This window comes from Xyrauchen texanus, chromosome 18 (assembly GCF_025860055.1).
Source record: "Xyrauchen texanus isolate HMW12.3.18 chromosome 18, RBS_HiC_50CHRs, whole genome shotgun sequence".
Classification (NCBI taxonomy): domain Eukaryota; kingdom Metazoa; phylum Chordata; class Actinopteri; order Cypriniformes; family Catostomidae; genus Xyrauchen; species Xyrauchen texanus.
This window is the reverse complement of record NC_068293.1, coordinates 2126288-2150952: the sequence shown is the minus strand read 5'-3', so window position 1 is coordinate 2150952 and position 24665 is coordinate 2126288. Positions and strand designations below refer to the sequence as shown.

At 37.4% G+C, this 24665-nt stretch overlaps 1 protein-coding gene across 1 annotated transcript in view; it reads left to right on the top strand.

Moving 5' to 3' along the window:
• The first annotated feature begins 15415 nt into the window (after window positions 1-15415).
• The window catches only part of LOC127659342 (alkyldihydroxyacetonephosphate synthase, peroxisomal-like), a 65129-nt gene continuing 55879 nt past the window's right edge, over window positions 15416-24665 (top strand). Inside the window, exon 1 of the mRNA XM_052149120.1 lies at window positions 15416-15647. Within this exon, the coding sequence (XP_052005080.1) occupies window positions 15484-15647 (164 nt within the window). The 5' untranslated portion in view covers window positions 15416-15483. The remainder of the gene's footprint in view (window positions 15648-24665) is intronic.

Sequence of the window (24665 nt, the reverse complement as noted above, 5' to 3'; positions counted from 1 at the left end):
ATAAATAACTGTTGCACAGTAACACAGCACTTTCCAATTAAGCATTCCATTCCGTAACCTCAGTGAACACAAAAATGTGTCATTTTGCATTGTTGTAAAATGAATGTATCACATGTTCAATTTACAAGCGCAGCACTTAAAATGGAGCGTAGAGGTTTGTGATGACATCAGCAGACCCACAGAAGGCACACTAGCACATGTCTGGGTTACTCTCATGGTTACATGATTCTTGGAAGGGCACAGGTAATGGGACTAGAAGTGGCTTAACATGCCTGCCATGTCTGTCCCTTCAGGGAAGAGAAAGAAAACCCCTATGGGCTGAAATATGTGCCACCAGAAACTGAATTTGAACCATTTATATTTGAATTTGAATGGCTAAACTTGAATAATTGCATTGAAAAACTGAATTTGAATCACATAATTTGAAATTGTATTGTTTAATTAAAACTGAATTTATTCAAAAACTGAATCTGAATTGTATCATTTGAAATTGAATTTATTCGTTTTGAACTGAAGTCCAATAAAATTTGATCCTCACTGAAAATTAAACTCTCTATATATCTTCACATTCACTTCTCACAATTCAGATTCAGTTCTCAAATTAAATTTCAAGTTACTGAGACAGACATCCGGGAAGTTGGAGGATGAAGGAAGAGCAATCGAGCGCAGATGGATAGATAGCGTTCATTGGCGCACAGGACTCCTCTTGGGCCAATCAGCACCAATGTTTTGGAGCACAGTACGTTACCCGCCATGAAACTATGGAATTACGATTGTGTCAATAATAATGAATGTAACTTTATAAAACTGAACGTAACTTTATAAAACTGAACGTAACTTTTTTCAGAAACTATCAAAAATATTCCATTACAAAAGAAGAAAAACACAATTAAAATGAAAAAAAAATGAACTCAGTCGCACGAATTTAACAGGCTCTTCAAATATGCTTCATTTTTTGTTAATGTTTTTCAAAGATTCTTTTTCGCAAATCGTGGATTCTGAATACATTGCCACAGATTTCGCTTACGCTTCACAGTTTTTCGTTTGCTGTTTTGAGACAAACCTCTCGTGGGGGTGGGCTTAACAGTGATCTACTCTGATTGGATAGTGAGCTTTTGATGGACAGGTGCTCTCTGACCCGGATGTACAGACGTCACTCAGTGGCGCGCATACTGGAAAGCTCTCGCGGTGATTTGTAGTTATGCAATACGTCGTGCTTTGTTGTATTACTTACTAACAATATGTAAATAATATTTGACCTATAATTATATAATTTAATATTATATGAGACCTTCTAATAATCGTCTTCGATCAGTCTGTAAAGATGAGCTCTCAGGAGAGACACGGAGCGGCATCATCTTCCTCCTCCTCTTGTTTTTTATTTATTTATTTTTATTTATTTTTTTTAATGCAAAGAACAGGAACATACAAAAGAGAAAGCATACGTACATCACATAATATCAACCAAAACAATAAAGAAGACAAAAATAATTAAAGCTGCGAGCAGCGATGACGGGCCCAAGCCGGTGGCACCGCCACCCCTGGGCCTTTAGGGTCGCCGCGCACGACGGGCAATAACGTAAGCTCGCTTCGACCGTCGAGAAGATGTGTGCAAATTCCAAGAAATCCACATTCAAACCAAAATATCTGACTTTCTGTTGGTCTGTTTGTTCACTTGAGACATAAGGGGGTGATTTAAAAGCATTTTGAAAGTGACACACTTCCTTCTGCCAGTTGGTGGCGCTATAACTGACTCACAATAGCAACATCCATGCGATCGGCCTCTTACAGCGAACACACTGCTGAAGTTTCGTCGAGATCAATTAATGTATGCAGAAGTTATAACAGACTTCCTGTTTCTCTTACTGCCTTCTGCCAGTTATTATAGGCTTTGTACTTTACTCACGCTCCAATACCGACGTAGAAAATCATCCTCTTTACATGCGTAAAAATATGCTTGGAAACATCACAGTGGAGCGGTGCTTACTGTGAATGATACTGAATTGTACTACTGACTATTTAAACAGAGTAATTTTTATATGGTAGGTTTACTATTTTATTATTATATTTTGTTGCGGCTATAATGAACAGGCTGCAATGTCAAGATTGCAATGATGGAGTGTGTGTGTGTGTGTATTTGTAACCTTAAAGGGGTCATATAATGCCATTTTTGTACAAGTTAATATGAATCTTTAGGGTCTAAATGAAAACTTTGTAATATACTTTTATTAAAAATTCTCATTAGTATTTTAAGAAAACACTAATTTTAACTGCTCAAAAACAGCTCCGTTTTCAGCACGCCGTTTCAGTGCATATGACTTTAAATGATAATGAGGTTTGGTCACCCCGCCCCTCCCTCCGTTCTGGGGGAATTCTAGTCTTGAATCATATGCATTTGCAAGATGTAAACAGTATTTTGCCAGTATTGTGTTACCATTCATCTTCATGCAGTTATAACTGTTTTTTTGACATTACTTCTTAATCAGTAACATACAAGTAAACCAGGTGTAACTTAGTGTTACCATGTTAACTGTAACACCTGCGTACACAGTTTTTAATAACACAATAACCATAACGCGTTGTTCATTATAAACGTGGGATTATGAATTATATTGAGAACGTCGTAACGTTATGGAAAACATGGCGTAATGTACCCTGAGTGTAAACATTAGCCACATGCAGTTTAGCGTTGTTTTGGTTAAACTCACCTCTGAATGCTGCTTTACCTGCAGTTGAGCATTGTTAAACTCACCGATGAATGGGGTTGTACGCCACAATGAGCGTTGTTAAACTCACCGATGAATGCGGTTGCCTATGAGCACGCTAAACCTTTGCTGAGAGGGCACTTTGATATCAGATTGTGAGGGTTTTTAAACATAAAAAAACTGTTGGAGGGCCAGATAAAGATGATCTGGGGGCCACCATTATACTAGCCCTGCCATAGATCATTTATTGTAGCCTATTCCTTTTTATTTTTATTTATTGCAGTCTCGACCCATTCGCAGCAGACCAAAAGCGTACGTGCAGGTCCAGCTGTTTCGTTTTGGTGGTGCGATTAAGACTTTCATCGAACATCAGCACGAACGGTCCCGTGATTTTGGAAATTAGTCATCATCCGCTATTCCAAAGCGTAATGGCTGATGGCTGTCGTTTGCTGGAGACCCTTCACAGCAGTTAGATGTTTTTCACTTTTTGAATGAGACTCCAGCGCCGTACACCCAACATTCCCAATTTAATAGCTTTCTTGCATAAGCAGTAGGCTTAAAATGCGTTATTTGCAACTGGCTTTAACCAAGCACGAAATTCAGATTTTTCAAGCCAAGTATCGCTAAACTTGCACTTCCTCATAGCTGAATAAAATCCGTTTAACGTCTTTCTGTGGTATCCGAGAGACTCGCGCCAATAACACGAAAGCTCAAAGCTGATTGGCTGTTGCATGTTGGTCTATTTTGTAGTCATAATACAGCGAATTACATTTGGACTAGCGAAATAAGAAACTACAACTCCACGGAATTAAAAAAAAAACATTCCAAAGCGCTATGGGAGCATTTAAATGAGATTTACATGGACGTAGGAAAATTAAGACCTGTTAAAAATTATTTAAGACCTAGAACACAATACTTCAGCAAATTTAAGACTTTTTAAGGCCTTAAATTGTCATTTTGAAATTTTAGACTTTTTAAGACTTTTTAAGACCCCTGGAAACCCTGTTTTTTTTTTTTTTTTTTTTTGTAGAGTATTTTTTATTGTATCACCAAAGCAATGACGCTCACGACTCCCGTTGAAGTATCCAGCATCTCTAAGGTCTGCAAATAACTCCATCCAGAACTGAGACCTATATACATTTTTAAGAGTCCTCAAGCTGATGTTTACACCGTGTACAGCGTACGAGTGGCCCTCGTTAAAATGTTTTTCCGTCTGGTCCGCGTCTTTTAAAAACTCCAAACACCGTTCTCAACAGTCAACACGTACAAGTCTTCTTCTTACGTTAAAACAACGAGAATACAGAAAATGTGCTTAGACCTCCACCTAGTGGTTATATTATAGAATTAAAGGAGAAATTACATATGAGACAGCTTTATAACTGAAATGGCTTTAACTGAAATAGACAAGTTTAATATAACTATTCTGATAAGTGTATATTTCCAACATCATGTTTGTGTTATCTGTTTTTGTAAGTTTTTGTGAAGTGTTTCAGAAAGATAATCGCTTAGACAGAGCGATAGTTTATTTTCATCTTAACCGGACATCACAGTTGATCACTGCAATAATTCATAATTCAGTATATTGATACCCGATTTCTTTAGCAACTGTTTGTTCAATTGAGACATAAGGGGTGATTTCAAAGCATTTTGAAAGTGACACACTTCCTTCTGCCAGTTGGTGGCGCTATAACTTTGACTCACAGTAGTCACATCCATGCGACCGGCCTCTTCCCGCAAACACACTGCTGAAGTTTCATCGAGATCAGTTAATGTATGCAAAAGTTATAACACACTTCCTTGCTTTTATGCTTCCTTTGTGTGCTTTTTGGAGCTTCAAAGTTCATTTGCAATGTGTTCCACATTCAAACCAAAATATCTGACTTCTGTTGGTCTGTTTGTTCACTTGAGACATAAGAGGATGATTTCAAAGCATTTTGAAAGTGACACACTTCCTTCTGCCAGTTGGTGGCGCTATAACTTTGACTCACAATAGTCACATCCATGCGACCGGCCTCTTACAGCGAACACACGGCTGAAGTTTCATCGAGATCAATTAATGTATGCAGAAGTTATAACACTCTGACTGTTTCTCGTTTCTCGCCATCATTTCGTTTCCTCGCCACGGCCAAACCGTTAGAGATATCAAAAATCTGCCGACATTTTTTCATGCTCAATGTCTTGACATCATGCTGACCGAGTTTGGTGGCGATTGGTGGAATTCTCTGGGAGGAGTATTCCAAATTCCATTGCGTGCGTTTTTCAAACAACCCTAAATAGACGGTTTCCTGTTGGTCTGGGGTAAAAAGTAAAAGTATGAAGGATATATGAAACGATGAGATCTATATGTGTACCGAGTTTCATATTATTACATGCAAGCGTGTTTGAGTTATAGACCAAGTTTTCGGACCCTGTTCCAGGGGGCGCTGTCGAGCCCCCCTGCCACGCCCGGGTACCAGCTTCAGCCCGGCCCTAATGACCGCAGGTTCTGACCCGTGTGCAAAGTTTCAAGAGTTTTTGAGCATGTTAAGAGCCCCAAAAGTGCCCCGTAAGTCGTAAAAATAATAATAATAATAATAATAATAATAATAATAATAATCCTAACGAAAACAATAGGGTCCTACGCACTTTGTGCTTGGGCCCTAAATAGAAAAAAAATAATAATAATAATAAAAAAAAGATAATAATAATAATGTATATAACAATAAAAGAAGAGGTAGGGCCATTACATCACACAAAAATGTTCACATGAAGAGATCAAATGCAGTGCAGATTCTAACAGTCCTTATGGCTTTCTTATTAGTAGATACTGAAATCAAATTTAGATAATTTTCTATTTCTTTTAAGAAGACAGAGAAGATAGGTTTACAGTTTAAAAATTTGCATTTGTGAATATAGAATTTGCTTAGGAAAATAATTAAATTAATAACAAAACAGACATTTTCGTTTGTGGGATCTGAATCAAAATACCCAAATATAATGTTTCTCATATGTATTGAGAAGCCTGGCAAAATCTTACACTTGATAAAAACATCAATATCATTCCAAAGCTTCTGAGTGTAATGACACGACCAAAATAAATGAACCACTGTTTCATCAGAATTCACACAAAAAGAGCATGTTAGCTCAATGTCAGATTTAAATCTTTGTATAAATTTCTTAACAGGATAGAACCTGTGTATCAACTTAAAGGAAATTTCTTTCACTTTATTTGTGAGAATGAATTTCTGCTGTAAAGACCAGATTTTTTTCCCAATTAAGGTTACCAAACAAATTATTCCAAAAGGAAATAACAGGTGGAACAGAAATCAAATCCTTAAGAAATAAAGATCTTATAGTTTTTAGCTTTCGACTCTGAAAAACAGATTTGACCAACAGAAGTATCACAAGGTTTAGGAAAGGATGCAGTAGATACTAGGGTGAATTACGTTTTTTAAAAAGCATACATAAACCAGAGGGAATAGCACCCATTACTGTAGCAAATTCTTTTGGGGTTACTGGTATTTGGTATTCAGAAAGAAATTCTGAATATCTGAATAAAAGACCTTGCTTATTAAACAAATGCTCCACTCCTCCTCCTCTTGTCCTTCAAGGCAGCTTGAAGTAAGTTCGTGTTACTGAAGTAACCAATAACATCGATAAAAGTTTTATTCATGTAACGTTACAGTGTGCAACAGTTCTGGCTTTATTTTGCAAATTTATTGTTTAACCACTTCAGCTCTGCAGGATATTTTGAATTTTTTAGAGAATTAGGCATATCTGAATTTAAAAGAGCGTCCTGCCCAAAACATTGGAGTAAATGGATAGAAGTTGTCTAATTTTACAGAAAACACTCTAAATTTCAACACAGTGGTGGAATATTGCATATATTTTATTATATTTATTCACAATGTTTTGATAAACACATATAAAATATCATATTTTTATATATTTTTAATAATTTTTTATTGTCATTCACAAGTTTGAAATGCACTGATGTCATGTCATGATGTTGTGTAGTTTGATTGTTTGCTCTTTTGCACAGTTATTATATTCAAGGACGTGTCAATGTAGACAGTGCAGATATCAAACTGGTCTTTATTCTACAGCAAGGCAGAAATCTTGGTGCAGATGCTGCATCTGCAGCTGTACATAACATCCTTGAAATTCTTAACCAGTCGTTCGGGAATACCAGCACAAGGCAGGGTCAGCAGCAGTCCAATCAGCAGTCGGGGCAGAGTCAAACAGTGGACCAAGATATGGCCAGGTTTCAGTTTTGCAGTCATGACAATGACAAAACAGCAACATTTTATTTAGCATGCATTTACAATACAACAATAAATTTGCAAAATAAAGCCAGAACTGTTGCACACTGTAACGTTACATGAATAAAACTTTTATCGATGTTATTGGTTACTTCAGTAACACGAACTTACTTCAAGCTGCCTTGAAGTACAAGAGGAGGAAGATGATGCCGCTCCGTGTCTCTCCTGAGAGCTCATCTTTACAGACTGATCGAAGACGATTATTAGACGATCGAAGGTCTCATATAATATTAAATTATATAATTATAGGTCAAATATTATTTAAATATTGTTAGTAAGTAATACAACAAAGCACGACGTATTGCATAACTACAAATCACCGCAGAGCTTTCCAATATCGCGCCACTGAGTGACGCTCTGTACATCCGGGACAGAGAGCACCTGTCCATCAAAAGCTCACTATCCAATCAGAGTAGATCACTGTTAAGCCCACCCCCACGAGAGGTTTGTCTCAAAACAGCAAACGAAAAACTGAAGCGTAAGCTTAAATCTGTGGCAGTGTATTCAGAATCCACGATTTGCGAAAACGAATCTTTGAAAAACATTAACAAAAAATGAAGCATATTTGAAGAGCCTGTTAAATTAGATGCGACTGAGTTCATTTTTTCATTTTAATTGTGTTTTTCTTCTTTTGTAATGGAATATTTTTGATAGTTTCTGTAAAAGTTACGTTCAGTTTTATAAAGTTACGTTCAGTTTTATAAAGTTACATTCATTATTATTGACACAATCGTAATTCCATAGTTTCATGGCGGGTAACGTACTGTGCTCCAAAACATTGGTGCTGATTGGCCCAAGAGGAGTCCTGTGCGCCAATGAACGCTATCTATCGATCTGCGCTCGATTGCTCTTCCTTCATCCTCCAACTACCCGGATGTCTGTCTCAGTAACTTGAAATTGAATTTGAGAACTGAATCTGAATTGTGAGAAGTGAATGTGAAGATATATAGAGAGTTTAATTTTCAGTGAGGATCAAATTTTATTAGACTTCAGTTCCAAACGAATAAATTCAATTTCAAATGATACAATTCAGATTCAGTTTTTGAATAAATTCAATTTTAATTAAACAATACAATTTCAAATTATGTGATTCAAATTCAGTTGTTCAATGCAATTATTCAAGTTTAGCCATTCAAATTCAAATATAAATGGTTCAAATTCAGTTTCTGGTGGCACATATTTCAGCCCATAGTAAACATTTGGTTGGCTCTGACTGCACAGCTTTCCAACAAAACAAAAATAAAAACAATAATCCATGTGTGTCTGAAATACTAGTATGCATCTGTTTGAATCATGCAAAGGATCTGGGAAATAAAGGTGAGAGATTTTATTGCATATTTTAAACCAGTGTATTTCCCAAAGGACATGTGTAATTGATTTTCCAAGCACACAAAGCTTTAAACTGCTCAGAAACTGAATATTGAGTGATTGAATAATGATACATACTGTAGATATCAAGAGTGGATTTTGTTAGCTTAAAAATGTATTTATTTAAAATGACTTTTGCCAATAAATTGGTGAGGTATTAAAGAAAAGGTAAGCAGAACTGCTTTTACTTTTTCTTTTGTCTGTTTATTGTGCATTTGAAGGAATGCGTTAGGTAATTTAGACTATTAGTAACTGTAACATCTTCAGTCATAGTTTACAACCACTCAGTGTTACAAAAACAGTGTTATTAAATGAGTTCAGGTTAGAACCAATAAAGAACACTTTTATGCTGAAATTATCATTTATCTGTATCTAAGGTTCTATATGGATCACAAAAAGTCTGCAAAAGGGGCGATTGTTTTCTGTTGTTACAAGCCATTTAACCTGTCATTTAGAGCAAAGTATAGAAACAGGAACAAAATATACATAACTTTTAGGAACGTTACTACAACATATGATTTTTTGTTTCTCTTGATATTAATACTGTTTTGATCTAGTGCTAGTTCAACCAAAAATGGAAATTCTCTCATTATTTAATCATCCCCATCCCATCCCAGATGTGTATGATGTTCTTTCTTCTGCAGAACACAAATAAAGAGTTTTAGAGGAATATTTCAGCTATGTAAGTCCATACAACGCAAGTGAATGGGTGCCAACATTTTGAAGTTCCAAAAATCACATAAGGGCAACATAAAAGAAATCCATAAGACTCCAGTGTTTAAATCGATGTCTTCAGAAGCAATATGATTGGTGTGCGTGAGAAGCTAATCACGTTCAAATTCTTCTTCATGTGTATTGGGGGATTCACATTCTTCATGCATATCACCCCCTACTGAGCAGGGAGAAGAATTCCAAGCAAAAAAGTACTGAAATATAAAATCTGTTTCTAACCCACCTATTATGTTTCTTCAGAAAATATTGATTTAAATACTAATATGGATTTCTTTTATGATGCCTTTATGTGTATTTGGAGTATCAACATTTTGGTCACCATTCACTTGCATTGTATGGACCAACAGAGCTGAAATATTCTTCTAAAAATCTTAATTTATGTTCTGCATAAGAAAGAAAGGCATACACATCTGGGATGGTATGAGAGTGAATAAATGATGAGAACATTTTAATGTTTGGGTGAACTATCCCTTTAAATGCTTTAAGTTACTTTTGTAGACAAATATACATTGTTTCCAATACTTTAAAATTGTAATAAAAGTTTTTTCTTTTTTCATTCTGGAATGGATGACTTGGACAGGATTGTGAATATGTGTCAATATGTGTCCAGCAACCATTAAAACTCATTCAATAGTATTTCAAAAGCATCTCAGGATGCACCTCATGAAGTGTATTTATTTATTTTTTTTGAGAGAGAGAGAGAATGAACAGTGTGCAGAGCTGGAATCTGAACAGTGGATAGGATACTTTGATGAAGTTAAAATATTTTTTGAGGGTTGATTTTTTTAGGACATTTTGGATCACTAGCCAAATCTGAATATGTGCAAATGGATTTACTATCAGGAGTCATACTTACCAAATTCTGTCATTGTACAGAATCAAAATGCATAAACCTATTAGATTAGTATCTCATAATTATGCCTCTTTATATCATGAATAATTTCGATTTTGAATGCCATAAAAATGACTTTGAATCTAAAAATCATAATTATGATTTTGTATAATATTTTGTTGTGTGTAATAACAATGATTTTGTGTCTTATAATTAAGACTTTGTATCTTATGATTTACTCATCATTTTGACTTTAAATCATAACTTTTAATCCCAAATTATTAATACGTAGTATCTCATGATTTTGACTTTTTTTTTATCCCATAAATTTGACTTATCTCATAATTGTGACTTCATATCATAATTATGAATTTTATGTGAAACATTACTGAATAAGTATCTTATAATTATGACTTAAAACTTGTTTTCATGTGGCAAAAAACGGGCTTACATTTTAATTCTAAAAGACAGCGAGGGATATTTAAATGGGATGATTTATGAATACATTGAAATGTTATCTTATAACCAGTGGAGTATGGCGCTTACTCCGTGCCAAAATCAAACATTCGACCGACCGACCGACCGATCGAACGTCTATCCGAACGTCTATCCGAACGTCTTGTACTTTTGAGCGTCTTACCGAGCGGGTTGACCCACGTGACGACCTGACGTGACGTCAACGTCTTGAAAATAGCAGTTTTTTAACCATGCAAGTATCCAAGCTAATGTGTAAAGACTATAAATGGACATTAAAGGCAATACATATAAATATTGTACCCCTAAAACAACACTAAAACATTTCTCCTGAATCCTGTGCATGTGAGGCTATGTGTTTTACTTTCAAAGAGCAGAAATACTGTAGGCTAGCCTATATACAGTCATTCAATAGTCTTAATTTGACCAATATAATCATTTTAACTAGTTTTTATTGTTCATTTTATTGCCCAATGTACAATGTTCTCACAGTCCATAAAAGAAAGCACTCCCAAATTAATAAATGTAGCCTTTCATTTAAAAAGAAGGTTTTCATAAATATATATTATATTTATATATTTGGAAATACAGATAGACCTAGCCTATATAGAATATCCATTTATACACACACACACACATTTATATTTTAAACTGTTGTGACCTGTGAATCTACAGTTTAAAATATTTGCAGAACTTAAAAAAAAAGCTAAGTACAATTTATTGTAATAATATTTTTACTGAAAGTTTTATATAGCATAATTAAAATATTTTACTTTTCCAACAAATGTTACAAGTCCAGTACTGTCATGGTGCTCTTCGGTCACTTTTGACCAAACAATTTTCTGTTTTGAATTTTAAAATTCACAATTATACACAAATGAACTGGTAGGGCTATTACCACACAGCATAATTGAGTCAGAAGACTGAAATAAGAGGTGGAAATGAGATCAGATCCAGATGGATTAAGCTGTGATAAAATATTTGCTGTTTATTTTTTATTTATTGATTTTTTTCTGTTATGTGTAACAAAATGCTTTCTCTGTATTCAGGTTTGACTGTAATAATAGCCTAATGCAAATATATATTTTTTATTGACTCTTGTGTGCATGATCTGAAAGCACTGTTTGATTTTGAGCACAGATAAAATGGTTTTGAGTCTTTTTTTTTCTTTTTTTTTTTTTTTGAAAGAAGAGTCAGATGTTCTCTGAATGTAGTTTGAAAATTTGGTTTTGTGTTTAAGGTTTTAAAAAATTAATGATGTTTCCAAGAAATGTGTTTTAGCAATTCAGGAAACCTGTAGGCTAATATATTAAAAACATACATACTATTTTTTATACATAGGCTATCACACAGATAACAAACTAATAAAAAGTTAATCTAATCAAGCATAATCTCAGTCTTAATAAAATTACTAAATTATCATAATCTTTCACAAATAGACATCATAAATGTTAAAGTGGAAAGGTTTATTTAAAAAATTTGTATAACAGTTCTAATATTACATATAGACATAGTCAGCTGAATATACTTTACTTTGTAATTAAGGTTCGTTGATTTTCATGTCTGCCACATATAAACAATGAGCCAAAACGAAATTATTGATCATTTTCATAAAATCATATGTAACACGTTCCTACATGTGCTGACGTGTTGTTAACGCGTTCCTATGGCTGACCGGTCGGAAGTGCGAGTAACCGATCGTCATCCCAATGTGTTGTTTACGTGTGAAGACACGTTGTAACACGCTTGTGTTTTTCTTACCTTAGTTTAACTTCTTATGCTTCTATTGTGTCCTCTAACTAGTCCACATTTGATTAGTGCAATGGCTGATGGCTTAGAAAGTTATGTGCGGTGTAGGCTATTATTAAAGTTAAATATAGCAGAGGCTAAATATTATTGACAAATCTGGCATGCTTTAACGGCTATTTCGGAAAAGCACGATATTATACATAATTTTTATATATCTCCCATTAAATCGGAAGGTTTAGGAATAGATCTAATTTCGGATGTCTTATTTAATAGAAATACGCTCTACCATATTCAAATGCAGCGAAAACTGCAATCAGTATCCCATCTGCTTTGCCTAAATATAAAAATCATAGACAATGAATCATATAAAGTAGGCTACATAAAATATCCTGACCATTTATATCAGACAAATTGACATATCAAATGCAAAGCCGGCCTACATGTCTACTTTATGATACCCTTAAGAGTGTAATGTAACCCTGACTTAATTTCAGGAGTAATAATAAGAATTGTATATAGTTTAAATCAATTACAACTTATGGTTATATGATTGTTAACTGAAATATAATAAATAACAATAAATAAATGTGGAAGAGGAATAATTCGAATAAGATGTATAATAGAATTAGCCAATGAGACTGAGAAATAGAAAAGACTGAGAAACTCCGCCCTGCTGAGTCTTTAAAAAAAAATCCAATGTAGGCTAGTTAGTGAGCGGAATAGGTGCAGATTCAACGAAATTAACGCAGCAGGAGACAGACCTCCCCCCGCATTGGTCCGCAACTGGAGTAATGGGCGTGCAAGAGGTCTTTACAATTAGTCGTGAAAGCTGCCTATATTCCACGCAAAGACGGGCCGTAAACTTAAACACCTTTGGCCTAAAGATTAAAAGGAAGAGATAAATTCAACGTAGACAAGTGTACTGTGTATTGATAATCTTATCAGACCATTTCTCTTCGTTAACTGTAAAATTGGCGAGAATAATATAAAAAATTTTTTTTGAAAGTAGCCTAGGCCTATTCTTTCTGCATGGCATTTTTTCTTCTTCTTATAGTTCAATAATCAAAATTGTTACGTTAGGATGGCTATTTGTGTCATGGTGCTAAAACAAGCCTGCTGAGACGCTCGTGTTGACATGCAAGTTAAATTTATTCTCTTAACTTCTCACTATTTACCATATCACCACAAATAGCGTAATCAAATAACCAATTTACAAATAAGCTATTACTTGAAGGATACAGATTTCTCTTAATATAACAGTTATTCAAAAATATTTTTTTGTCTGCTTGCACATGATTGCATAGCAAAATATGTTAGAGCGGAGATATGTTTTACTTGTAATACAACTATGATTTACAATGGCATGTTTTTCTTTTTAGTAAAAGTGCATGTAAAAAATAACATCAATATTTTGCCTGATAAGGACAAATAGATATGGTTGATAATAAAACATTTACCAGAGAATTATAAAAATCGCAGATTAGTAACAACAGTTTGAACATGCGCTGCATGTCTGTCAACAAAAATAAAATAGATTATATTTCATCTATAAAAAAGTCGTTTCATTTCAATTGTTTCCAATAAAGAGCTGCAATCTCTATGGATGTGATATAAATGCATTTTTAAGTTAAGTTTAAGGGTAAGGGCAGGGATTAGTATTAAAATCATGCTTTTGTATTTATGACATCAAGGCTACTTTATTTGTTCATAGACGGAAGTAATTTAAAATGTTATTTGTGTATTGTAGGCTAGCTAGCCTACTTTTCAGTAGCTATAATAGGCCTATAGAGAATGTCCGTAGACGGGCTTTGGCCTACAGCAAAACTACAGCTCATCCAAGGATATTTTACGGAGCTGTCAACACTGGAATCTCCGACGGCATGCAGTCAGTTGATGAACACCCAATTTATAAATAAAATGTATGTTATTAATAAATTGTATACTATTATCAATGTACAAGTCTACAAGTTTCGTGCTTGTGTTTACGCCCTGTTTTATTCGTTACACCCGCTTCGGAAAATTACATTATCTAATTTAGATTAATCAATATTCAGGAATTGGCCGGGTTTTTTTCCCCTCCAACGTGAATAAGAACCGTGAAAAAAATTGCTTATACAGAAACATAAATTAGGATTAAGATAATTATTATATATTATAATGATTATATAGCCTATTATATATATATTAGTTTCTAACATACTATTATTAGCACTCTTTGTAATGTCAAAATATGCAATCTTTCAGAAGTCTTTATAGGCCTACATTAACAAGGATTTGGGACGATTATAATGCCATGCTGCAAACCACTTTAATAATATGTTTACAAGATGAGAACAGGAGAGACAGTGAAAATTCATGTTAGAAACAGTGACCTCTCTCTCTCTCTCTGACAGAAGAAATGTATATATCAGAGTTCATCTATCAGAGTAGCCTAGCCAAAACCATCAACAGCTTGTTATGTTACAGTAACTCAGCCCACGAGTCAGCGGAGGCAGCAAAGGCAATTTCAGAAGGAAGAAAAGGAAATCATGAACAAAGTCTATTGAATAATCTTAACTGCGTCTTTCTCAATGTGTTACCAATGGTAACTTACCATGAAAAGTGAATGGGCAATTAATGACAACATGGTCCCATATGGCATTGAAAACTTTTAAATTAAAATCATTTTTCTTATATCTTTTAACTCTTACTTGTAAAACAATATATCAGACAATATATAATTAATCAGTTTGACAGAAAAAAGCTTACCACTGTATGTATGTACAGTTACAATAGGTGAGTTTGGTGTTTGAAACATTAGAGTCATGAAATACAGAGAAAGTCATGATATACAGGTGGTATCTTTTTCAGTTCATCCCTCAGAAAGACTTAGAATAGGCCTAGCCTACAACACCTTTTTTCAAAGGCTTATTCAGGGAAGTGCAGCAGAATGCAGGAAATGGTTGAGTATTTTAGGTAAAACATCTGTATTTAGTGCCTTTAATGTCCATTTATAGTCTTTACACATTAGCTTGGATACTTGCATGGTTAAAAAACTGCTATTTTCAAGACGTTGACGTCACGTCAGGTCGTCACGTGGGTCAACCCGCTCGGTAAGACGCTCAAAAGTACAAGACGTTCGGATAGACGTTCGGATAGACGTTCGATCGGTCGGTCGAATGTTTGATTTTGGCACGGAGTAAGCGCCATAGTGGAGCTCCAGAGCAGGGCGGGCAGGGAGGTGGTGCGTGTGACGCGTCGCGGGTGTAATCGCTACCTCACATCCTTCCATGAGCCGCGCTGCCTGCCGCCGCTGACCTCTGACAGCAAACACGGAAGCAGCATGGCGTCAAACAACAGCAGCAGCGCTCAGCACAGACTCAGAATAATAGCCGGACATTTGCAGAAACGGCCGGAGGTTGAAAACACGGGCATTGCTGCTCAGGATTGCAAAGCCGAGACGCCTAGACCCACCCCGAGCGGACTGACACCGTTGCCGAAGAGAAGGTACAGTAAGTGCGCGCATCAGCCTGTGTGCGGTGTGATCATCACCATCATCATGCAGACAAATGACCTGTCCGATGCACTTAAAATCCGTTGAATCAAAATTTAATTAAAGCAGCAGCAGCAGAGCAGCGGGCGTTATTATGTCATGATGGGCGCTGGAGAGCATTTCTCCCATCTAAACAAAGTCTCCTTTCATACCCGGAGAAGGAGGGAGCGGTGGCGAGACATCTGCACACTCGGCTGAACACATTCAGCGGTCTTCTGTTCTTGTTTTCTAATGTTTTAAAAGCTGTAATAGAGGTTTGGCTCACTCCTAGCAGTGCACATGGTAAACTCAGATCAGCCCTTAAAGCGATAGTTCACCCAAAAATGACAATTCAGGAGCCATCTATTCAAACACGGGCAGAAATAAATATTTTCAGTTAACAATAACTTAAATACATGAGTATGTTTCTTCCTTTTTTATGGAGATATAACGTTTGTTTTCGGTTTTGCATGAATCCTAATGTTCCTCTCGGAACCTTTTTATAACCATACTGCAGTAATATGTCAATAATCAGTCTAGAAGCCATGCGTTGTTTAGATCTGTTCCTCACATAAAGTTAAGTAATAGATTATACATACAAGTCATACGGTATAAGGACTATTATGATACTTATTGTACTCTTTGGAGATTGGCAGCCCTAGTCACCCTCCACTTTTATGGTTGGGAAAGGAGCAGCCCTAGTTCGTTGCTTATTTCTATCTGTCTGTAGTTTACTGGCCGGAGGCTCTTAATTGCGTGTTACTATGGTGTACATTATACAATATGTTCTATTTGCGTTTAAAACTATAATGTTGCATATAGTACAGACTATGCTCTTAAATTCAAAGAAATATTAGTTCGTGTCTGCTTGCTGGAGCATCGTTGAGGCCGTCCGTATGTTCTTTTGGCTTTTTTTATAATTATATAGGCTACATCTTGCTGTTTTATATCTACTGTCAGATCAAATTCATTCAATCATATCCCTCTTTTAATTCACCGGATAGATTAATAAGCCTATTTGTATAGCTCGTGATCAACCCGTAAGTTTAATTTTGTGTGTTGTAAGTTTAGTGTGGTAAAGCTGTGTTTTGATTGGATGAGGGCCGAGGTGGCCTGATTTTGTATTTGCTAAGAGGGAAGACGTGCGAACTTCCTTCATTAAAGATGATACTGTGCTGCCATCTAGCGTTAAAAATATTTTATTATTTATGTAGTTATTGAGTATAGTTTTTTTTATTTTTTAACATATACCATAGTTGTAACATGGTATTCCTTGAAGTGACCTGTAGTTACAAAAAATGACATGGTGCATGAATGTGGTAAACATACATATAATCTTTGCAGTAATATAAAATACAATGACAGTGTAAACGGCACATATTATGGCCATGATGTGTAGCGTGTTAGCTCATTAGCGCCATGATTTCAGAATGTAAACATGACAAATTACACATTGTCTACTGCATCTATTACTTTATATCATCATCGAGAGGTTGAAAAAGCTTCTTTTACTGATCTCATGTGAATTATATTCATAGAATGAGGCATGAAGTCTTTGATAACACATTTTAATGGCACATTAGTTTGTTTTGCATGTAGTCTTGAGAGTCCTTGTATTGAAATGTTCCTCTAAACACCTCCCTCAGCAGTGGGGCTGGTGTTTATATGTTCACAAACAATATGTTATTGCTCTGCTGTTTCGAACTTCTTTTCGCTCTAAGCGAAGAAGAAAGCACTTCGCGGTGAGTGTGCTGGGGACTTTAAGCTCAAAAATTACAAAAAAAAAGCACAATAAAAGTATCCACGCCAGTCATGCGTTATATTCCAATTCGTCTGAAGCCATGCAGTAGCTTTTGTGTGACGAAAAACCAAAATATTGATTATAAACAAGTCTTTATTCACTGAGAGTCTGGACATTTGCCCTCGTACATCCAATTTGTGACAATAAGACTGATATGGTTCTTTGGTTCAGCTCACTGACTCAATGATCCAGTTGCTCACTGGAAGGAAAGATTATAAGTGAATAACTACTTAAATTAAATTTTTGCTTAAAAAAAAAAACAAGCTTTCTCAAGACTTTGAATATAGTGCATAAGACATATGGGTCACTTTTATGATACTTTTTTGTCATTCTTAAACTCGACAGCTCTAGTTTTCAATCACTTTCATTTTAATGAACAAAAGTGGCTGGGATGTTCTTCAAAAATTCACCTTTTGTGTTCCACTGAAGAAATACATTCATATGGGTTTGGTGAATTATTCCTTTAAGCAAGTGAGAGAATATTTGAGGGTACTATCTATTAACAGACTGATCTGGTGACACATGCACCAACTCGCTGCGGTGGATCGACAGTTAGATAGTCAGATAACATCTTTCTTTGTTTCTCTCTGTCTTTCTTGTCAGTTCTGAGGTGATCACAATTGTATCTGCTTTTTCGTTTGCTGTGGAGAAGTCTTCACGATTGTCTGTGTTTCCCATGCGTTTAATGGGATGTTGTCAGGGTTTGAGTGCCTCTGTTTCTCAGAAGAACAGCAGCAGACCAGCATTCCAGCCTCGGATCACACACACTCATGTGTCTCTGCACACTTATGGTGTGTGTTTGTAGCTGTCTCCACAGCAGGCGAACTGCTCAAGAGATCACAGCTGCATTAACAATCCTGCAGTAATGAGCATGTGCCGATTGTTAAAGGAAAACTCTGGACTCAATACAAGTTAAGTTCAATCAAACAGCATTTGTGGGATAATGTTGATTACCATAGGAAATCAATTAGACTTGTCCCTTGCTTTGAAGATGCAAAGATTTGGGTTACAGTGAGACACTTGCATGATTGAGATGTGTAGTGGCAAAGTGCTTTGCACACCTTTTACTGAATAAGAAGCTGGATTCAGCCTTGTCTTTTACAGCGTGTTGTGTCTCGTGAATGTGCAATCGAGCTCAATTGGCTGCATTTGTCCACAGACTGTTTTCACAACATGCTCCATTTTACAGCATGGCTACAGACCAGTAACACGCCTGTTCTGTTGAATGGCTGTTGGAATGTAAAAGTGTTGCAAAACTCAAGAGCTTGTAGATTTAAATTTGAAAACTTGTACAGTAAATATTTGTACAAGCAAGTCAATACTTACTATGCACAAAAACGTTTTTGTTTTTTGGCTCATTAAGTGTACCAAAAACGAGATCCACACACCCCATTTTCATTTCATGTCTCTTTTAATATCCCTTTGGTTATTTATTGTCAGTAAAAAATAAACATTAATTCTTGTAACACATTGCACGAATGGGGTAAAAACAACTGCAACTTCTCTCATTCATGTATGATTCAACCATGAACACTTGCTCGCGGAGCTGCAGGATCTCTTAAAGAGACAGTACCAATTTAACGCTTGTAATTCATATCAAGGTAAACTCAATTTAAATCAAACAAGTGCATATAAAAACATTCAACACAATTGAGTAATTTAGTAAGTGTTATAAATGTGTAAATACATAAATGTACAATCATACATTATGAGATATTTTAACTTCAGTAAACACTGTAAATATAAATGAATTTAACAAATAGGCTTATGCTGCATCTAATATGAATATTAGGTTCCAACCTTGTGAAGATTAAAAAAAAAATGTGTTTGAAATGTCAAATTGAGGCAACGGCTTGTATCATTATTAGATAAAATGTAATTTTGTGACATTATATGAATTGAAATAATGTGACATTTGTTATATAAAAAAAAGCTAAAATGTGATTAAAAGTGAAATATAAAATAAAATGTACAATCTCTCTCTCTCTCTCTCTCTCTTTCTCTCTCTCTCTCTCTCTCTATATATGTAGGAGCCATTTTAATGCAATTACATATTTGTCCATTGGGGGAGCTCTGACATTTGTATATTAGGAGCACATGGGTAATTAGACAACAGGTGTATTGGTAGTAGGGAAGCACACAGTTTTTTGACCGTGTTAAGCCATGTACTACGTGGTATACCATGCTGACCGTGCCCATAGGATTATTATGTGTTGAATTGAGTTTAATGGTGCTTAACCATGCTTCACTGATAAAGAGCGATGTTCAAGGACATATGGAATATGGACAATGTTTGTGGGCTGTATCTGCAAGGTATGGATTTATGCTTTGAACCACAAAGGATGAGACATCACAAGAAGTTAATGGAAGCAATGTTTATTAATTAGAGCACAACGAATAAAAGACTTAGGTTGCATTTTACATCTGTGTTCATGGAGTTTATACGTGTTCATTACTTGCTCACTTCTATTACCAATACTACAGCGGCTTAACGGAAAGCTGTTACATTAAGTCAAAAAACTCTGTTTCACTAAGCAGTTGAGCATATTTAATAAACTTGCTTCCAATGGACTGTGCAGCTTATGCTCACAGTCCATGTGGATGCCACTTCAGAGAGGAGGCTTTATTGAGCATGAGTTCTTCAGCACGTCAAGGATTCACTTTATGGATATCGGATTTCATCGTGGAAATGTGATTCACTGTTCCAGTTGGATTCGTAGTGGATTTGCTTCTCTGTTCCGGTTGGATTCGTACTGGATTTGCTGTTCCTGTTGGATTACTTGTTGCTGGGAAAAAGCTTGATTCGGCAGCGGATAAAAAAGGTATTGTTGTAACAACAAATATTTAATGGCCATTGACTCTGTGTGCACACAAAATTATGCATAAATCCAATGCATTGGTTGCCAAAAGTTACACATTTATTCTTTGTACTGCATGGGTTTTGAGTACTGTGTGTAATATGGAAGAGTAGTGTTTGGCCGCGGAAGAATCCGCTGTGACAAAACAACAACTTTGTAATGAAAATGAGCCTGAAATGCAAAAAAGGACAATTAAACTCTCAGCAAAGGCTTTTGTGGAAAAACTTGATTCATTACAAAAATTGAGAAAGGCAAAGCTGAACAAAGCACACAAAATGATTGAGACTATAAAAAGGTTGATGCAAGGTAACAAAGAAAATGAGTGAAGTACGAAACATGTATGAAAACTTCAATGATTTGTGTTTAGGGGCCAAGGAAACGCATGATTCATTGTTGACTGTGTTGCCTGATAATGAAATTGAGAAACATGATATATGGTTCAAGGCAAAACTGATTTCAATTAATGAGTTTACTGAACATCTGAATGTATGGCTGTCTACACCTTTAACATCTGAAGGGGTTGATGTAAATGTTAATGATGATATAGTTCCTGAGGACAGTGTTTCAAATATATCAAAGGTTACCACTGCATTTAGTAACTGTAGTTCAAGCAGCCGAAGTTCTTCCACTTCATCAAAATCAAAATCAAATCACTTTATTGTCACACTACCATGTACACAAGTGCAACAGTAGGTGAAATTCTTGTGTGCAGTTCCGAGCAACATAGCAGTCATGACAGTGACGAGACATATACCAATTACAATAAACAACATACTTACACAAAACAATTTACATATCAAATGTACACATACTTACACAAAACAATTTACAAATCAGATGTACACATACTTACACAACACAATAATTATATACAATGCAGAATATAGAACAGAATATACAATACAATACAATAAGTGGGAGTATATGAAATATATATGTGTATATATATATATATAGCAGTTGTATTGAGGAGAATATGTTGACAGTCCAGTGTGAGATTATAGATTAATAAAGTGCAGTGCTAATTATTGATCCTGATAGATCAAGAGTTCAACAGTCTGATTGCTTGGGGAAAAAGCTATCATGTAGTCGGCTGGTGCGGGTCCTGATGCTGCGATACCGCCTGCCTGATGGTAGCAGTGAGAACAGCCCATGACTTGGGTGACTGGAGTCTCTGATGATCCTCCGAGCTTTTTCACACACCGCCTGGTGTATATGTCCTGGAGGGAGGAAGCTCACCTCCGATGATGTTCCTGGCAGTTCGCACCACCCTTTGCAGGGCTTTGCAGTTGTACTGCGGTGCTATTGCCGTACCAGGCGGTGATGCAGCCAGTCAGGATGCTCTCTACAGTGCTGGTGTAGAACCGTGTGAGGATGTGGTGGTTCATTCCAAACTTCCTCAGCCGTCTCAGGAAGAAGAGGCTGGTGAGCCTTCTTCACAACGGCCTCAGTGTGGGCCGGACCATGTGAGTTCCTCAGTAATGTGGACACCGAGGAACTTGAAGCTGCTGACTCTCTCCACCGGTGCTCCATTGATGGTGATGGGGCTGTGTTCTCCGTCTTTCTTCCTGAAGTCCACAACAAGCTCCTTGGTTTTACTGGCGTTGAGGGAGAGGTTGTGCTCCTGACACCAGCGTGTCAGAGTGTGCACCTCCTCTCTGTAGGCTCTTTCATCATTGTCAGTGATCAGACCTACCACCGTCGTATCGTCAGCAAACTTAATGATGGCATTGGAGCTATGTGTTGCCACACAGTCATGTGTGTACAGGGAATACAGGAGTGGGCTGAGAACACAGCCCTGCGGGGCTCCAGTGTTGAGGGTCAGTGATGAGGAGGTGTTGCTGCCCATTCTAACCACCTGGCGTCTGCCTGACAGGAAATCCAGGATCCAGCTGCACAGCGAGCTGTTTAAGCCCAGAGCCCGGAGTTTCTCATCAAGCTTGGAGGGCACTATGGTGTTGAATGCTGAGCTGTAGTCTACAAACAGCATTCTCACATATGTGTTCCTTTTTCCAGGTGGGAGAGAGCAGTGTGTATTGTAGATGCAATGGCATCATCAGTGGAGCGGTTGTTGCGGTAGGCAAACTGCAATGGGTCCAAAGAGGGGGCAGAACAGAGCAGATGTGATCTCTGATTAACCTCTCGAAGCATTTGCTGATGATGGGGGTCAGAGCAACAGGGCGCCAGTCATTTAAGCATGTGATTATAGCTTGCTTCGGTACAGGCACAATGGTTGATGTTTTGAAGCATGTGGGGACTACAGACAGGGAGAGGGACAGATTGAAAATGTCCGTAAAAACACCAGCCAGTTGATTCGCGCGCGCTCTGATGGCGCGGCCCGGAATGCCGTCTGGACCCGCGGCTTCACGGATGTTCACCCGTCGGAATGATCGGGTTACATCCACAACAGAGGCGGAGAGTGAATCAACCTCTGTAGCGTCAGCAGCGAGTGCTCTCTCCGCGAGGGCGGTGTTACTGTCCTCAAAGCGAGCATAAAATGTATTAAGTTAGGTCCGGGAGAGATGCAGCGGTGTTCATGGCGGAGACTTTATTCCGCTTGTAGTCCGTGATTGTGTTAATTCCTGCCACATACTTCTAGAGTCAGTGGTGTTGAACTGGCCTTCAAGCTTGTGCCTGTACTGGCGTTTAGCTGCACTGATAGTGTTACGGAGGGCATAACTGGCTTGTTCACGCTCCTCCGTGTTAGGAGAATTAAAGCGGAGGTCCGCGCAGTGAGTGCCGCTGAACATCGCCGTTAACCCATGGTTTCTGGTTGGGGTATATCCGTATAGTTTTGGTGGAACAACGTCCTCTACGCACTTCCTGATGAAACGCGTTACGCTGTCAGCGTAAACCTCGATAGTCGTCATCAGAAGCGGACGGAACATCTCCCAGTCAGCGTGATCAAAACAGTCTTGTAGCGCAGAGTCTGATTGGTCCGACCAGCACTGGATCGTTCTGAGGGTGGGTGCTTCCTGTTTCAGTTTCTGCCTGTAAGCGGGCAGAAGCAGAACGGAAGAATGGTCCGATTGCCAAATGGGGTCGGGGAGGGATTTGTAGCCTTCCGGAAGGGAGAGTAACAATGATCCAAAACCCGGTCCCCTCGTGTGTTGAACTTTATGTGTTGGTGGTATTTTGGGGCGATTGCTTTGAAGTTGGCTTTGTTAAAGTCCCGGCAACAATGAGCGCAGCCTCAGGGTGCTTGCGGTTTCCTGCTCACTTATACACCCATACAGTTCCCTGAGTGCCCGGTCTGTGTCGAAACTGCGGGGGATGTACACAGCTGTGATGATAACCGCTGTGAATTCCCTCGGCAGCCAGAATGGTCGACACAGAAGCATGAGATATTCCAGATCAGGAGAGCAAAAGACTTGATGAAATGTACGTTCCTCTGATCACACCATGATTTGTTGATCATAAAACATACACCACCACCTCTGCTTTTACCAGAGAGGTCTTTCAGCTCTGTCCGCTCGGTGCACGGAAAAGCCCGTGATTTCGATGGCGAGTCTGGAATCTCCGTGAGACAGCCAGGTTTCTGTAAGGCACATAACGCAGCAGTCCCTCGTCTCTCGTTGGAAAGAGATCCGCGCTCTCAGCTCGCAGAGTTTGTTGTCCAGAGACTGAACATTTGCCAGTAGTATACTGGGTAGCGGGGTCGATTTGCACGGCGTCTTACTCTGATGAGAACGCCGGCTCGTTTTCCTCTTTTCCTTCTGCGTTTCAGCGGCCGAGCAGCACAGACAAAGGGCTCCGCCGGCGTGTTTGTAAACAGCGGGTCGGCATTAAGGAATTTGAAGTCCGGTTTTCGATGTGTGATTGTAGAACTAATGTCCAAAAGCGTTTGTCTGTAAGTAAACAATAAGGCAGACAACATCCAAGACAAAAAACAAAGAACTGTAAACAAAACAAACAATAAACCGCAGTGTTGTAGCGGAGCTGCATAGCGCAGCAGCCATACTCGGCGCCATCTTGAGTCCAAAAAAGCACGCATACAGGCAGAGGCAGAGAGAGCTGCACTTGTGGCACGTGCCATTGCATTAAAAACGAAACATGCAATTGAAACACAGCAGGAGGAATTGAGGAAAAAAATGGAACAAGTGGAATTAGATGCTGAAATTGCAGCATCCACTGCAAGAATTGCTGTTTTGGGGATGATTGACAGTCATAGAAAAGGTTCACGTACTGGCAGTTCACATTCTAAAGGAAAAATATCAACAAAAGCTCAGATTTCAAGGGATGTGACAGGAAATGAAGTTTTTCATTCCACAAGACCAAAGGTGTTAAATCCACAAGTTACTGAATATGTGCCAATGAGTGAAATACCAATGGAT